This window comes from Bison bison, unplaced genomic scaffold (assembly GCF_000754665.1).
Source record: "Bison bison bison isolate TAMUID 2011002044 unplaced genomic scaffold, Bison_UMD1.0 scf7180017864066, whole genome shotgun sequence".
Classification (NCBI taxonomy): Eukaryota; Metazoa; Chordata; class Mammalia; order Artiodactyla; family Bovidae; genus Bison; species Bison bison.
Window position 1 is genome coordinate 2,468,753 of NW_011494638.1, and position 17,704 is coordinate 2,486,456.

Sequence of the window (17,704 nt, forward strand, 5' to 3'; positions counted from 1 at the left end):
GTTGCAAATTTATCGGATGGAGCATAAGTGATTTCATAACATTCCAGAGGACAAAGAAGTAAACCTGGTCAAGAGGACTGAAGGAGGAACATTCTTTGAAATTGAAAAAAGGACAAGTTCTGCTCTGAAATTTGAGGGAATGTTGTGTGAGTCCTTGCAGAGAATGCTAAGTTTTTGATATAGGAGTGAAAATTTGATGAAGTCAGCATTTCCCTAATTACATTCAGATCAGATCAGTCGCTCAGTCATGTCCGACTCTTTGCGACCTCATGAATCCCAGCATGCCAGGCCTCCCTGTCCATCACTAACTCCCGGAGTTCACCCAGACCCATGTCCATCGAGTCAGTGATGCCATCCAGCCTTCTCATCCTCTGTCGTCCCCTTCTCCTCTTGCCCCCAATCCCTCCCAGCATCAGAGTCTTTTCCAATGAGTCAACTCATGAGGTGGCCAAAGTACTGGAGTTTCAGCTTCAGCATCATTCCTTCCAAAGAAATCCCAGGGCTGATCTCCTTCAGGATGGACTGGTTGGATCTCCTTGCAGTCCAAGGGACTCTCAAGAGTCTTCTCCAACACCACAGTTCAAAAGCATCAATTCTTTGGCACTCAGCCTTCTTCACATTACATTACAGCATTTCCTGATCTTCTCTGATTGTCTCCAGGACAAGAAAAATCCATGTATAAGATAAGGCCTATGATAGAGATGTGCGAGCTAGAGGTGGCTGGAAAAGGTCTAGTTAAGCTCCTGAAGGGAATAGAAAGACGAATGCCTTGGGGCCTCGTAAGACAAGTTCCTAGAAAAGCTGAAGGTCTCATTTGGCATCAGGAAGCATAACTCTGTTGTCATAATAATTCATGTGGCTGTGCATTTTTCTCAGAATTTCTCAGCATGCAGATTCTGATGTAGTAACAGATTCAGCATAAGGCTGAAATTTTGCCCAAAAAAAAGAGGCAATGGAAGGTTTAGTCAATCAAAAAAGGTTGAAGTGACTCACTGGAATCTAGGTTTGATAAATGGAATCATGATAGTGACAGAGACAAAGGATTTGGGTAGAAAAATAATGCTGCTGCTGTGCTTAATCTCTCAGTTGTGTCTGACTTTGCAACCCCATGGACAGTAGCCCTCCAGGCTCCTCTATCAATGGGAATTCTCTAGGCAAGAATACTGGAGTGGGTTGCCATGCCTTGCTCCAGGGGATCTTCCCAACCCGGGGATCAAACCCAAGTTTCCTGTGTCTCCTGCATTCTTTACCCGCTGAGCCATCAGGAAAGAGCCATTGTCCATACCTAGGGGAAGATTGTTGAAAATTGAGTGCAAAATAGTGGTGTCCTAGAGCTAGTTTGTGTCTGCTGACAGACAGTGATTGCTGAATTTTAAAGAATATTGCAGGCTGGTTGTTGAATACAGCCATTCTTGAAACTGGAAATACAGAGAGTATGTACATCATGAAAATTGGTAAATGCTAAAAATCAAGGCTTTATTCTTTTGAAGAAATGGTTTTTCAGCACACCCTTGTGTGCAAAGATTGCTGGGAGTCAAGATCAAAGAATTTGATTGAACAAAAACATCTTCATTGGTGTTGAAAACACCATAGGTAGAACAAGAGTTGAAAAAGAAGAATTTCCATTAGGTGGGAGTCCGTTTTTCAACTCTGAAGAAAATAATTTAGGAACTTTAGTAAGTATTTTAAGACTATAGCCCACCAGGCTCCTCTGTCCATGGGATTTCCCGGGCAAGAATACTGGCATGGGTTGCCATTTTCTCCAGGGGATCTTCCCAACCCAGGGATCAAACCCATGTCTCCTGCATAGGCAGACAGATTCTTTAACACTGAGTCACCTGGGTGGCCCTATCTTAAGACACAAATAGCAAATAAATTATTAGTAAAATTTATGTTTATCTAGTCCCATTTTTTTTCTTCAGCATAGACACCTTCTTTGACATAGCCAGTGCCCCACAAAACAAATACCCTGCATCACCCATGGAATGAACATGAACTTGGACAAACTCTGGGAGATGGTGAGGGACAGGGAGGCCAGGTGTGCTGCAGTTCATGGGGTCACAAAGAGACCAGTACAACTGGGCAACTAAACAGCAACAACAATCCCTTATTATTACATGTATTCTTTTACTTATTCACTTATTCATCAAATGCATATTTATGTAATACTTCATGTAAGGCATGATGGCCAGTAGTAGAGGGACTGAAAGATAGATATTGACCTCTGTTCTCTGAGGCTTATACTCTAATGGGATAGTCAGATAACTGTGTGTGATAATAACCATAAATCATTCCCCAAATGGGGTGTCAAAGGAGCTCATATTTATAAATGTGCTTTGAGATTGAGGAGGAGAAAGTGACTGATACTCTTCAGAGGCTCATGGAAGCTTGCCGAAAGGAACAGTACTTTTAGGGGTGAGTAGTATTTTTCAAAGTCCAAGAAATAGTAGGAAAACTACCTGGGTCTTTGAAGTAAAGACAAGAAAAAGATGCAAAAGTAAGTTAAAAGGGTGTGTAGTGTGCCTACTAAGTAGGGCAGATAGAATAAAAGATGGAAATATAAGAGATTGTTGTGTTGCTGGATTGACATCAGATGACTGAGGGCCTTTAATGCCCACTAAGATATTTGGACTTTATTCTTGAGGAATCATGTAGAATCTGTTAGAATTTCTGACTTAGAAAGTTCACTCTGTAAAGGAAAGTTTGGAGGTGAAAGAGCATCTGTATCAGGCAGGGATTCAGCTGTATGGTGATGAATGGAAACTAGACTTGTGGTGGTGATCCCTATGCAATGTATAGATATGTCAAACTATAATACTGTTCACCTGAAACTTATGTAATAATTTAAAAAGTCAGCTCTTCCCCCTGATCACACAGCCATGTTCCAACATATGTGTTCCTTTTCCAAATCCCTGAGAAACCTGAAATTTCTGATAAAATGACAAGAAATGCTTGCAATCATAGAAAATGGAAAAAAAAAATAGAAAAAAACATAATGTCTAAAACAAATTGCAAAAAGAAAAAAGAGAGAGAGAGAGAGGACCTGAGAAAATATTTGAAGAGGTAATAGCTGAAAACTTCCCCAACATGGGGAAAGGAAATAGTCAGCTAAATCTAGGAAACCCAGAGAGTACCAGGCAGGATAAACCCAAGGAGGAATAGACCAAGATACATAGTAATCAAACTGACAAAAGTTAACAAAGAGAAAATATTAAAAGCATTAAGGGAAAAAACAATCAATAATATACCTGAGAACTCCCATCAGGCTATCAGTTGATTTCTCAACAGAAACTCTATAAACCAGAGGGAATGTTTATGTTGATGGAAGGGTACGGTATTTTTAAATTGATGAAAGGGAAGAACTACAACCAAGAAAACTCTACCCAGCAAGACTCTTGCTAAGATTTGATGAAGAAATCAAAAGCTTTCCAGACAAGCAAAAGTTAAGAGAATTCAACACCACCAAACCATGGCACCCCACTCCAGTACTCTTGCCTGAAAAATCCCATGGATGGAGGAGCCTGGTAGGCTGCAGTCCATGGGGTTGCACAGAGTCGGACATGACTGAGCGACTTCACTTTCACTTTTCACTTTCATGCACTGGAGAAGGAAATGGCAACCCACTCCAGTGTTCTTGCCTGGAGAATCCCAGGGACGGGGAAGCCTGGTGGGCTGCTGTCTATGGGGTCGCACAGAGTTGGACTCGACTGACGTGACTTAGCAAACCAGCTGTACAACAAATGCTAAAGGAACTTCTCTAGGCAGGAAATGAGAAGGAAAAGATCTACAGAAAATAAACCCAGAACAATTCAGAAAATGGTAATAGGATTTTGCTGCCGCTACTACTGCTAAGTCGCTTCAGTCGTGACTCTGTGCGACCGCATAGACGGCAGCCCACCAGGCTTCTCCGTCCCTAGGATTCTCCAGACAAGAATACTGGGGTGGGTTCCCATTTCCTTCTCCAATGCATGCATGCATGCTAAGTCGCTTCAGTCATGTCTGACTCTGTGCGACCCCATGGACAGCAGCCCACCAGGCTCCTCTGTCCACTGAATTCTCTAGGCAAGAATACTGGAGTGGGTTGCCATTTCCTTCTCATACATATCAATAATTTCCTTAAATGTAAATGGATTAAATGAGCCAACCAAAGACAGACTGGCTGGGTGGATGAAAATGTGCACTTGTTTGTGTATGCACTTCCACTTACCATATGAATCTGCTTGACCCCCCAAATTGTATGTAACTATTTTATATTGTTAATCAGGTTCCTGTTATGCCTTGCGATTATAATTATCTTTTATTTTTTGTCATCCTATTGATTGTGAAAACTGATAAACATCTTTTACTATTGTGAAAAAAAAAGGAACCTAAAAAAAAAAGTACTTTAAAAATAAAAAAACCCAAAAATTGGAAGTAAGACTCAGAGTCAAGAAGAAGCCTATCTAAAGTTTAGTCAAACTGAGCAAAACATTAGGCTTTCTTGCTCTGTGGATGATATCTCAGTGCTCTTCAACTTTGCCTATTAAGTGACTATATACTCTTTGAATTTATGTCATGAATTTATGTCATTTATTAATTAGTGTATCATTGATAGCATTGTTTCATTCGCATTTTATAATTTTATGGTATCCCTGCAAATATCAGTATTAATCTCAAATCTACAAGGAATGCAAATATTTCTAAAATATTCATACAATTAGCATTAATTAAATTATCAAAATTTATCAAAATAGCCTATTCATTAATTCTACTTGAAATATTTCTGTTCAGCCTAAAGAATGACTGCTTTTGATATAATCTAGGAAATGCTTTATAGAAAATACAATTTTCTGGTCCAGGTCAGAATATGTTTATCCTATTCTCATAAATTTTGTAAAAATCTAAGAGCAGGTTGAACATGCAGCTAGGGCTCATCCCTGGGAAGCTGAATCAAGTGAAGATCCCCCAGAGCTTAAACACCTTTAGCTCAGGTAAATCTACCACCGATTGTGGAGTGAGATACTGAGAAGCAAGCAGATCGAGAGAGAACCTGGCGATGATGCAGAGGTTCCTTATCATCCTTTACACACCTTCCTTATAATCCTTCCACGATTCCCAGGATCCTAGGGAAACTTACTAAGAGTGTCCTTGTGGGATAACAACTGCCTCCCCCTACTCAAAATACTCCCTCTTTCCTTGGGCCAAAAGTGGCCCACCAGCTGGTTTTGTATGGCTTATAGTTAAGAATAGTGCGGGGGTCCAGCCCCGGCTGATCCAGGGTATTCGAAGGAGAGACGGCCTAGGCGACTATTTATATGCTAATTAGAGATATAAAGAGTAATAGAATGAGGATAGCTCAGTAGGAAAATTCAGTGGAGAAAAGAGGCTGAGTAGCTTGGTTTACACGGGAGACCAATAAAACTTCAAGACAAGAAGTTTGCACCACTTACGTAGGCTGCAGGCGCCCTCTTGAATAGTGGAAGGTGCCCCACCCCAGACACCTTCTCGAGTGGGTCTTAGAAGCCCAGGCATAATTAGTAAGCATGGTGGGTTCCGCGCTCCAGATGGAGACTTCAGCCAGAATGTGAAAAGAATTCTTGGGAGACCAAGCATTGGTGAGCAAGGCCTGTAGCTTTATTTTTAACAGGGGCTTATATACCCTAAGTTACACATAGAAGATAATAGGGGATGCAAAGTCAGCAGTTTTTGATCCTTATCAACAACCAGGGTTTCTTTCCTGCAAATTTATCATATACAAATGGTTTAGGTGATTTACATCATCTTCTGGCCAGAAGGCCTATTAACATTTTACGACTCTTGACAAGGACTTATCAACAAAGACTTATTTTCTCTAAGAGTAATTATTTTAAGGTTTGGCACCATCTTCCGAAGATAAAATTGCATTCCTATAGGGCGAATATGTAATGGGTTTACAACAAAGGAAAGAATTTATTACCTTAAGGGTCTAAAGTTACTAACACCAAGGCCACTACTTATTTTTTCTACATGCCAACTATTAATACATATTCAAGGATACAATTCAGGGGATGTGAAAACTTGGCAACAAGCATTGGCTCATCAATGAAATCCTTTACTAGTCTTATTCTGACAGTTTCTAACTCTCTGAGAGGCTCTAAGCTATTTGAATATCTTAAGCTTCCTGTGCCTCTCGAGGCTGGGAGACTGTAAACAATCGCATGCATAGCTGCAGGAGTCCGGGTAAACTTGTCAGGCGAGTTAGAGAGCCATCTGAGGGGTTTGGATTTAAACACTCCTAATTGCCCAGGAACTTTATTAATTGGAGCTGTAAGTTAACTCTTTGACAGAGAGAGCGAGATGGTGGTGGGGGACAGCCCCCAGTAAAGTCAGAGGTGAGAGCACAAAGCAATAAAGTAGGCAGACTCTGGTTTTTTGGGGTGTAGATGCTCAAGAATATCCGGGGGGACTCCTGAGGCTCGATCCCACCTTTGCGTATGCCGAGCCTCCTTCCTCATGACCTTTGTCACGAGTGGAATGCCTCACCGGCTCCCGGAAGAATAGCTTTTACATTTTTAAATAGTTTTAAAAATCAAAAGATTACCATTTTTGGATGCATGAAAATTATATTAAATCTACATTTCAGTATCCATAAGCAAAATTTTACTGGGGAACAACCATGCTCATTTATTTATGTATTGTTTGTAGAAACACTTGTGCCGCAATGGCAGAGTTTACTAGTTGTGACAGAGACCACAGAGCTGCAAATACTTACTGTCTGGCTCTTCACAGGCAGTTTGCTGACCCCTGGTCTGGAGTATTCTTGTCAACTAATTAAAACTTACTTTTTGATCATAGATAATGTTTACTGCTAATGTTATAGATTTGGTCCCTACCAAATACCAGGCATAACGTGGCAGTTGCAGGAATGCGGCATGCCCCTTGGGAAACATTTTTTAATCACACAGTCTTTTCTTATTTCTCAAATCACACCATGTAGGTAATAGGCCCCCTCTGCTCTCACAAAGCCAATCTCACTCTAGTTAAATAGAAACATGGTAAATAAAATTAAATTTCAAGCTGTCCTGCTGTTTAAAAAATGTCTATGAAAATTCAATCAGTAGAACACTTTTAATTTCGTATCATCTGATATTGTTTGGGATTTAGCAACAACAAGCCTGGTGGTTTTCACCCCAGTTTTCTGTTTTCTTTGAATGTAAATTGTCCAGCTGGGCACTGAAGACCTAGGTAGGAAGACCAAATGCATAATCTGTATCAGTCAGAATTTTCTTGAGCTGCATGAAACAGACTAAACAGAGTTAACTCAATATTTTTTTCCCATGTAATCTGAGTCCAGAGGTGGTAAGGATTTCAGGGCTAATACAACTGCTCAGGATTGCAATGTTTTGAAAGGATGGACAGCCAGAATTAAGGGTGAAATGTGGGGGCTCCTATCTTCCTACCTCATCCTTCTTACCATTTGTTTAGCTTTTATCTTATAGCCTCAGTATATTTGACCTTCTCTTATCTAGTGTGAGTTTAAAGTGGAAAAAGGAGGGACACACAAAGGGCAAATGGAAAAATGACCTGACAAAGAATTATATGGCAAACACTAATATTATACAACAAACTCTGCACAACATTCTTTTAGAATCTTTCTAAATAATAATTCACTGGTAATATTTTGGCTAGTTCTATCTCCTTAATAAGCTGCTGCTGCTGCTAAGTCGCTTCAGTCGTGTCTGACTCTGTGCAACCCCATAGATGGCAGCCCACCAGGCTCCCCCATCCCTGGGGTTCTCCAGGCAAGAACACTGGAGTGGGTTGCCATTTCCTTCTCCAATGCATGAAAGTGAAAAGTGAAGTGAAGTCGCTCAGTCATGTCCGACTCTTAGCGACCCCACGGACGGCAGCCCACCAGGGCTCCTCCATCCATGGGATTTTCCAGGCAAGAGTACTGGAGTGGGGTGCCATTGCCTTCTCCTTTAATAAGCTAGATACATCTTATCGGCCAAAACTTTGCTATATGGCCATTCCTAGAGTTAAAAAAAAAAAAAATAGCCTGGGAAGGTAAGTGTTTCATAAAGGACACATTTGACTCTTGAGGTTCTATTAGTAAGGAAAAGAAGAAGAATGGGTATTAGGCAGATGGCCATATGAGATATCCCGGTGTGTTTGGGTCATAGTATGATTGACTAGAGCCATGTCAGCTGTCTTAATGATTCATACCAATAACGGAGGTTGCATAGAGCATTCAGAGACTGACACAAACACATTGATTTTTATGATCACTGAATGATTAACTACTGTGACCTAAACTGATGATTGTACTGGCTCTTTTATTTTTTTGTTTTGATTGAGAGTCACTGACCCACATCAGTGGGTGATGGGGAGTTAATAAAGGGCAGTATACCTTTTCCCCTAGGAAGGTATGATAGGGCATAAGAAGGAAAAATCCAAGGCATTCATTGTGTTTTTTGGCAGCTTTCCTGGAGAATCTTACTTGCCTAATAAGATGACAAGCTTCTGGAAGACAAGTTTCATTTCTTAGGCTCCTTCATTGCCACCACAGGAGTTAGTTAACACAGAAGCCATACTCAAACTTTGTTCACTGATGTATAAACCTGATAAAAGGCAGTTTATTCAGAAAATTGAAGTCTCAACTTAGGAACAATTTATCAACTCCTGTTAATATTCAGCTCATTTCATCAAGATCAGTGACTCCAAGGAATATAAGTTATATACCCCATAAATCTACCTTATATGTGAAACTACTGGGAAAAATTTCTGCCTTTGCTAATATATTACAGAGTGTAATGTAGTATTTACAGAATATTAATGTAGGGATAAGCCTCTAATGTCATCTAACCGTCTCCCTATTTTTTTTTTTTCATTTTTGTTTAGAAATCAGGGACTCAGACTGGTTTTTGTTGACCTATAACTTTTTTGTGTGACTTTGATGGTTTTTACCATATCTAATTTGTTTAATTTATTTAATCCACACACCTATATCTTTATGAATGTTAGCAAAACTACTTAATTCTTATCACCTATCATCTTTAAATCCTTCTCTGAAGAGGTCAGTCCAACCCTGAACAACATCAGAGGAAGGCATCAGTAGTTTTTGTTCACCTGATTTTTATACTTTTTTTTTTTTAGCACTAAATCATTAATATACTGTAAAGGCAGTCGATCCTTTAAGATTATGAAGTCTGTTACCAAAAGGGAAATGCTTTTTGAAATTGATTTTGACAAAAAGAGCAGTTATTCCCACTTCCATAGATGAGAGAACTTTAAAAACCTATGGTTTAATTTTGGAGAGATGGTGTGGCATTTGACGGTTGTAGGGGGTTGGGTTATATTTTTCTTCCTGACGCATACTGTTGTGTTGTCTGGACTCTTTCTAACACAACTCTCTGGATATAGTCTCATTCATCAGAAAGAGGCAGTGTGACTTACAGAAAGAGTGTGGATTTCGTGTCAGAGACCTAAGCTTGAATCACAGCTATTGCACATACCAGCTCTATGATCTGGAAGAAATAACTGACAATTTTTTACCTTCCTTCTTATAAAATGGTTTTCTGTGGTGGCTCAGTGGTAAAGGAGACATGGGTTTGATCCCTGGGTTGGGTAGATCCCCTGAAGAAGAAAATGGCAACCCACTCCAATATTCTTGTCTGAAAAATCCCACAGACAGGGGATCCTGGTGGGCTACAGTGCATGGGGTCACAAAAGAGACAGACATAAAGACTAAACACCACACCTTCTATAAAATGGGGACCATAACTCAGACTAGTTTTGTTGTGAGGACTACATTTAGAATGAGCATTGATTTCCACTTTCCTATTTTGTGTTTGCTTTGTACAGAGGGAAAAATTCATAAAACTACTGGACCAGTTGCATAACTCTTTAAGAATTGACCTGTCAAAGTATAGGGTATGTACAAAATTATTTGCCTAAAGGTAAAATGCTGTGCTTGGCTCAGATCATTTCTTGTCATATTGTAAAAAAGTTATCCACTGTGTAAGAGAGAAGTAAAGATAACGATCTTGGAATCTTGTGTCCTGTCACAGTAGGCAGGTCTCCTAAATAATCAAGTACACATCCCTTGTCCAGGTACCTCACTCCACTTCAGCCTACAACAATACTGTGTGTGTGTACACATAGAGCTTTAAATATTTTAATAGTCATCAGATTGAGTGGCTGACTCCTACTTCATGAAGCAGAAGTATGTGGCCCAGGCCTCATCTTGAAAGCTCCCCCTTCTTATGAGATATCCTGCTGATACTTCCTCAGCTTCTGAGACTCCTTCTGGTAGTCACTGCTTAGTTCACTCCTGGATCAATACAATGTGTGTTTGTGAAGCTGTCCAGAGTTCATTGTGAATAGTTCTACACTTTACCTCCGCGTGAAACGCACACAAACTCACACACACAAATATATTCATGTATGTGTGTAAAAACAAACATATAATTTTAGTTACAGAATACCTTAATTACAAAAAAAAAATTGCATATTTTATTTACCAAAAAATCTGTACTAATAGCTATTGTAGTCTTTACTTAATGGTTTATTCTAAACGTGTTTACATATGTCCACATATGTATCTCTTCGATATTCATTTTTTTTTTTTTAGTATTTTATTGAAGAATATCTTTAATGCACATTTCTGGAAATTATAATACCAGATTTTGTCTGACTCATCTATCATGTTGGAACTGGGGCCAATGCTATGAGAAGGGAACTGCTATGCCAGGCAGTGAAAATGATGTTTGGGAACAAGAAGGATCTTGAGGCCACCACATTCACCATCACTTTGACACCCCAACTTTGCTTGAGTTCTTGAATATCTACTAAGAAAAGTTACCTGTATTTTTTCTAATGACTATTTAAAAAGCCTCTCTGAAAGCATGTTAATACGAGAAATTTCTCAATGATAAAATCGTTTCTTTAATATTTTAATAATTATACCTTTCCGTTTCTTCAGAATTCTGAACATCTGTTCTTATATGACATTTCTCACCAAACTTTTTGTTTAAATCCCAAATACATTTTGTAGAGAAGTACAGTGCAGTCTAATTTTTATCTTTTTAATTTTTAAAAGTTTCTTTATAACAAAAAGTAAATATAGCACATGTAAAGGCTCCCAAAAGTATTTTCAAAAAAAATAACCTTTCTTGATAAAATTATAAAACATATTTTTCAAATAGGTACTGACCTTCCCTCTTTCAGTAACAATACTATTTATGAATCAAAGATGAGTAACCTAATAGTGCCGCATTAATGATATTATTTTGTACATTTTTATTATATTGTGGGAATAAACAGAAGAATGACTTTCTAAGACTAAGACAAGGCTATCTCCAACTTTTTTACCCTCTGTAATATTTTATAGTAAAAATGTTGTGAGAATACTGTGGTGATACTTTCTAAATTTTACATGATTTGCTTACCTTTTTTATTTTTCCCACTGAAAGCTAGTTTATTTCCCACTGGAACCTTAATGCTGGTAATTTACCCATTTCCTGTTTTCCAATTAACCAGGAACACTTTCCTGCCAGCAATGCTGAAAGATTGCAAGACCTGAAATCAACTGTTGACCTGCTAACAAGTATCACCTTTTTTAGGATGAAGGTACATCGTTTATTTATTTATTTTTTGGTCACTGTCCCCACGTGACACACATTTATTCCCTGGTAAAGTCTTGTTTTACCTGTCTCTTGATAAGTATTATTCATCCCTGGTGAATAAGATGTGGTGCCTTTGCTAAATGAATGTTACAATATAAAATGTTGAGAAAAGGATTATCCCAGATGCTTAGGATATTCTGATACATTTGGCTCAAATTTAATTTTAAGTTAAATCCATCTTAAACAAAGCTCTCCAATGAGTTGACATGGCACTTACTTAAAAAAAAAAATTTTCTAAGAACTTTAAATGGAAATGATGTTCACTTTGCATTTCAGCTTTAACTCAGCTATTTTGCTGGACTTCTTTTTTCATATGTGTGTGTGTGTGTGTGTGTGTGTACATACATGCTCAGTCATCCAGTTGTGTCTGACTCTTTATGACCCTATGGCCTGCAGCCTGCCAGGCTTCTCTGTCCATGGGATTTTCCTAACAAGAATATTGGAGCAGGTTGCCATTTCCTCCTCTAGGAGATCCTCCTGACCCAGAGATCAAACCTGGGTCTCCTGCACTGGTGGGCGATCTATCTATCTATATCCAGAGATATGTAAGTCCATATATGTATATGTGTGTGTGTGTGTGTGTATACTAACTATATATATATATATATACACACACACACACACACACACTATCATATAGATTATATATGATAACCTCAGTTTTATATATATGTGTGTGTGTAATATATATATATATATATTTATCTCCATATAGTCAAAGCTATAATTTTTCCAGTAGTCATGTACAGAGGTGAGAGTTGGACTGTAAGAAGACTGAGCATCAAAGAATTGATGTTTCAAAATGTGGTGCTGGAGAGTCCCTTGGACAGCAAGGAGATCAAACCAGTCAATCCTAAAGGAAATCAACCCTGAATATTCAGTGGAAGGACTGATACTGAACCTGAAGCTCCAGTACTTTGGCCACTTGATGCAAACACCGAACACCCTGGAAAAGACCCTGATACTGGGAAAAATGGAGGGCAGGGGGAAAAGGGGGCAACAGATGATGGATGCCATCATCGACTCAGTGGACATGAGTTTGAACAAACTCCTGGAGATAGTGAAGGATAGGTAAGCCTGGTGTGCTGTAGTCCATGGGATTGCAAAGAGTTGGACATGACTGAGCAACTAAACAACAAATATTTACACATTGTTCCAGTTTCTGGAAAGGTAAAGCGATACCCAGTCCTGGCTCACTAGGAATGTTTGCTCACTGACAAGTGATGCCTGCCATTGACATTGAGTGGGTGGGGAAATGGAAATGAGGGCGGGGAGTGCCAACACAGTGCTTCAAACCTTCCATTCTTCAGTCAACAGCCTTGTGGTGTTTAGGAAACAAAATCTTCTTAAACTTGCAGCTCCTCCTCCACCACCCTCACTAATAACTGATAACCTTGCTTCCTATTTCACTGAAAAATAAGGAGAGTTTCCTCAGGCTCTGACCACAGACACCTGCCACCTCCCCCATCTGCCTGCTTACCTATGCCTGTGTCCATAGTCTAATTTTGTTTTGCATTGTTATTGCTTAGATATTTGTTCTCCTAAAAAAACAGCTATATCTTCTACTCATGCAATTAATTTCCTCCCCTCTTGATGCCAAAAATTTGGCCTCTCTGCACTGGTACTTAATCAAATCTCTGAGACAGTTTTGGGTGAAATAGAAAAAAATTCGTCAAGTGCTGTGGGGGGTGGGGGAGAAGGTAGGCTCGATGTTGCTGATTTGATCAGGGTGTGCTCAGGGCCTGTGCTTCTTTGATTTTGTCTGAGGTAATCTCTTGAATTTCTCTGGTTCCTTTCATCTGGCCTCAGGTGGACTTCTCTAGAATGAATAGTGCTGACATTTTCCATGTGTTGGACTTTAGTTCTATAAAGAGTTTACTGATTTTGTTATGTGTGTTCCTTGACGTTAAAGTTAAGTCGCTCAGTCGTGTCCAACTCTTTGCGACCCCGTGGACTGTAGCCCACCAGCCTCCTCCATCCATGGGATTCTCCAGGCAAGAATACTGGAGTGGGTTGCCATTTCTTTCTCCAGGGGATCTTCCTGATCCAGGGATCGAACCCAGGTCTCCCACATTGCAGGTAAATCCCTTCCAATTATAAATCCTTGAGGTTAATCCCTTACAATTATACAATGGAAGTATAGATTCAAGGGATTAGATCTGATAGACACAGTGCCTGAAGAACTGTGGACAGAGGTTCCTGACATTGTACAGGAGGCACTGATCAAAACCATCCCCAAGAAAAAGAAATGCAAAAAGGCAAAACTGTTGTCTGAGCTCGCCTTAAAAATAGCTAAGATAATAAGAGAAGCTAAAGGCAAAGCAGAAAAGGAAAGATATACCCATTTGAATGCAGAGTTCCAAAGAATAGCAAGGAGAGATAAGAAAGCCTTCCTCAGTGATCAATGCAAAGAAATAGAAGAAAACAATAGAATGGGCAAGACTAGAGATTTCTTCAAGAATAGTAGAGATACCATGGGAACATTTCATGCAAAGATGGACACAGTAAAGGACAGAAATGGTGTGGACTTAACAGAAGCAGAAGATGTTAAGAAGAGGTAGGAAAAATACACAGAAGAACTAAACAATAAAAGATCTTCATGACCCAGATAACCATGATGGTATGATCACTCACCTAGAGTCAGACATCCTGGAATGCAAAGTCAAGTGATCCTTAGGAAGCATCACTACAAGCAAAGCTAGTGGAGGTGATAGAATCCCACTTGAGGTATTTCAAATCCTAAAAGATGATGTTGTGAAAGTGATGCACTCAATAAGCCAGAAAATTTGGAAACTCAGCAGTGGCCAACAGAAATGGGAAAAGTCAGTTTTCATTCCAATCCCAAAGAAAGGCAATGCCAAAGAATGTTCAAACTACCCCACAATTGCACTCATCTCACACACTAGCAAAATAATGCTCAAAATTCTCCAAGCGAGGTTTCAACACTATGTGAACCATGAACTTCAAGATGTTCAAGCTGGACTTAAAAAAGACATATGAAACAGTGATCAAATTGCCAGCATCCTTTGGATCATTGAAATATCAAGAGAGTTCCAGAAAAACATCTACTTCTGCTTTATTGACTATGCCAAAGTCTTTGACTGTGTGCATCACAACAAACTGTGGAAAATTCTTAAAGAGATGGGAATACCAGAGCACCTGACCTGTCTCCTGAGAAACCTGTAGGCAAGTCAAGAAGCAACAGTTAGAACTGGACATGGAACAACGGACTGGCTCCAAATCGCGAAAGTACATCAAGGCTATATATTGTGACCCTGCTTATTTAACATATATACAGAGTAAATCATGGAAAATGCTGGGCTGGATGAAGCACAAGCTGGAATCAAGATTGCTGGGAGAAATATCAATAACCTCAGATATGCAGATGATACCACCCTTATGGCAGAAAGGAAAGAAAGAACTGAAGAGCCTCTTGATGAAAGGGAAAGAGGAGAGTGAAAGAGTTGGCTTAAAACTCAACATTCAAAAAATTAAGATCATGGCATCCGGTCCCATCAATACATGGCAAATAGATGGGGAAGCAATGGAAAGAGTGAGTGACTATTTTTTTGTGCTCCAAAATCACTGTAGATGGTGACTGCAGCCATGAAATTAAAAGATGCTTGCTCCTTTGAAGAAAAGCTATGACCAACCTAGACAGTATATTGAAAAGCTGAGACATTACTTTGCTAACAAAGGTCTGTCTAGTCAAAGCTTTGGTTTTTCCAGTGGTCATGTGTAAATGTGAGAGTTGAACTATAAAGAAAACTGAGCACTGAAGAATCGATGCTTTTGAGCTGTGGTGTTGGAGAAGACTCTTGAGAGTCTCTTGGACTGCTAGGAGATCAAACCCATAAATCCTAAAGGAAATCAGTCTTGGATGTTCTTTGGAAGGACTGAGGTTGAAGCTGGAACTCCAGTACTTCGGCCACCTGATGTGAAGAACTCTGATGCTGGGAAAGATTGAAGGTGGGAGGAGAAGGGGATAACAGAGGATGAGATGGTTGGATGGCATCACCGACTCGAAGGACGTGAGATTGAGTAAGCTCCAGGAGTTGGTGATGGTCAAGGAAGCCTGGTGTGCTGCAGTCCGTGGGGTCACAAAGAGTCAGACATGACTGAGCAACTGAACTGAACTGAACTGAGGCTACCAGTTCAGTTGGGTTGCCTGCCCCAAGGCTGCACTTTGTTTCTTGGCTACTCTGCCCTTATCTCTGCATCCCCTCCCTTCACTGATTTCTTGTTCTTTCCCTAAGTCCTGTCAGACTCTTGTGACCCCATGGAGTACACTATCTCCCAGAGTTCACTCAAATTTATGTCCATTGAGTCAGTGACACCATCCAACCATCTCATCCTCTTCTGCCCCCTTCTTCTTTGCCTTCAGTCTTTCAGAGTCTTTTTCAGTGAGTCAGCTGTTCGCATCAGGTGGCCAAAGTATTAGAGTTTCAGCCTCAGCATCACTCCTTTCAAGGAATATTCAGGGTTGATTTCCTTTGGGATTGACTTCCCTGATTAGCAACTGTTTGAACCTGCCCTGTGAAACTCAGACTAGGACATAGAGGCTGAACAAAAAGGGTCCAGCGCCCAGGATCCTCACGGAGTCCTGCTCGGTTTTACTCCTGAGTTACTAAAATAGTCGTCCAGCAATCTTCCTCACTCACCTGAATTATCAGTCTTCCCCTCTACACTGGATACTCCTGTTCACCAAACATACTATCATTTCCAACCTTAAAGATATTGCTTCTCTCCATTTTTTTTTCCAGTTACTGTGTGTATGTGTGTGTTAGCTGCTCATGTCCAACTTTTACTCATGTCCAACTCTTTGCGACCCCCATGGATTGTGGCCTACCAGGCTCCTTTGTCCACTGTATTTTCCAGGCAAGATTACTGGAGCAGGTTGCTATTTCCTCCTCCAGGTGATCTTCCCAACCCAGGGATCAAACCTGGGTCTCCCACATTGCAGGCAGATTCTTTACCATCTGAACCACCAGGAAGGTCCCTGGTACCGTTACTACTCTTATCCTTTTTTCCTTTAATACTAAGACTCATCAAAATAGTCCTTTTAACATTTTGTTCCAAATTTATTTTCTTCCATTATCTTGTGAACACATTTTCTCCTTCTAGTGTCATTTTTTCCCCTCATTGTAGACAGTAAATTTCACTCTTCTTGTCAAGTTCTATTGGTTTTGACATGTGTGGTTATCATAACTACCATTATAATTAAGATACAGAAGTTCATAACCCTCCAGGGTTCCCTTATGTTTCCCCTTTACAGTCAGCCTCTCTCCCACACCCTGATTTGTTATTGTGCCCCTATAGTTTTACCTTTACCAGAATATTGTATGAATGAAATAATCTTTGTAGTGTAATATATTGGCTATTCATCCATCTTGTTGAGTGTATCTACAGTTGATTCTTTTTTTTTTTTTTTTCTGAGTAGTAATCCTTTGTTATGTATGTACTATCTGCATTTGGGTAGTCATATCAAATAAAACTGTCAAAAATATTCATATATGTTTTTGTGTAAACATACATTTTCACTTTCCTTGGATAAGTAACAAGGAGTGAGATTCTTCACTAATTTGTTAAATGTATGTTAAACTTTACAAGAATTGCCAATTGCAGTTGTTCTGCATCTTCTGGGGAAGTTCTTGTCATTTTCCATGATTTTATTTTATTTTTAGCCATTCTAATAGGAATAGAGTTGTTTCATATTGTGGTCTTAATTTTTTCCTTCTATAAAATTATAATTAATAATGTTGATGTGCTTTATTGGGCTGATTTGCCAATTGAGTGTCTTTTGTGAAAAACCTGTTGAAATGTTTTGACCACTTTTCATTCTTACTGTTGAGTATTACGGAGAAGGCAATGGCACCCCACTCCAGTACTCTTGCCTGGAAAATCCCATGGACAGAGGAGCCTGGTGGGCTGCAGTCCATGGGGTCACTAAGAGTTGGACACGACTGAGCGACTTCACTTTCACTTTTCACTTTCATGCATTGGAGAAGGAAATGGCAACCCACTCCAGTGTTCTTGCCTGGAGAATCCCAGGGACGGGG

The 17,704-nt window shown here is 39.7% G+C and overlaps 1 protein-coding gene across 1 annotated transcript in view; it reads left to right on the top strand.

Annotated features, from left to right (window-relative positions):
- Positions 1-17,704, top strand: part of UNC13C (unc-13 homolog C (C. elegans)) — a 673,935-nt gene that overhangs the window by 369,271 nt on the left and 286,960 nt on the right. Inside the window, exons 16-17 of the mRNA XM_010836764.1 lie at positions 9,823-9,891; positions 11,500-11,589. Coding sequence (XP_010835066.1) covers positions 9,823-9,891; positions 11,500-11,589 — 159 coding nt within the window. The remainder of the gene's footprint in view (positions 1-9,822; positions 9,892-11,499; positions 11,590-17,704) is intronic.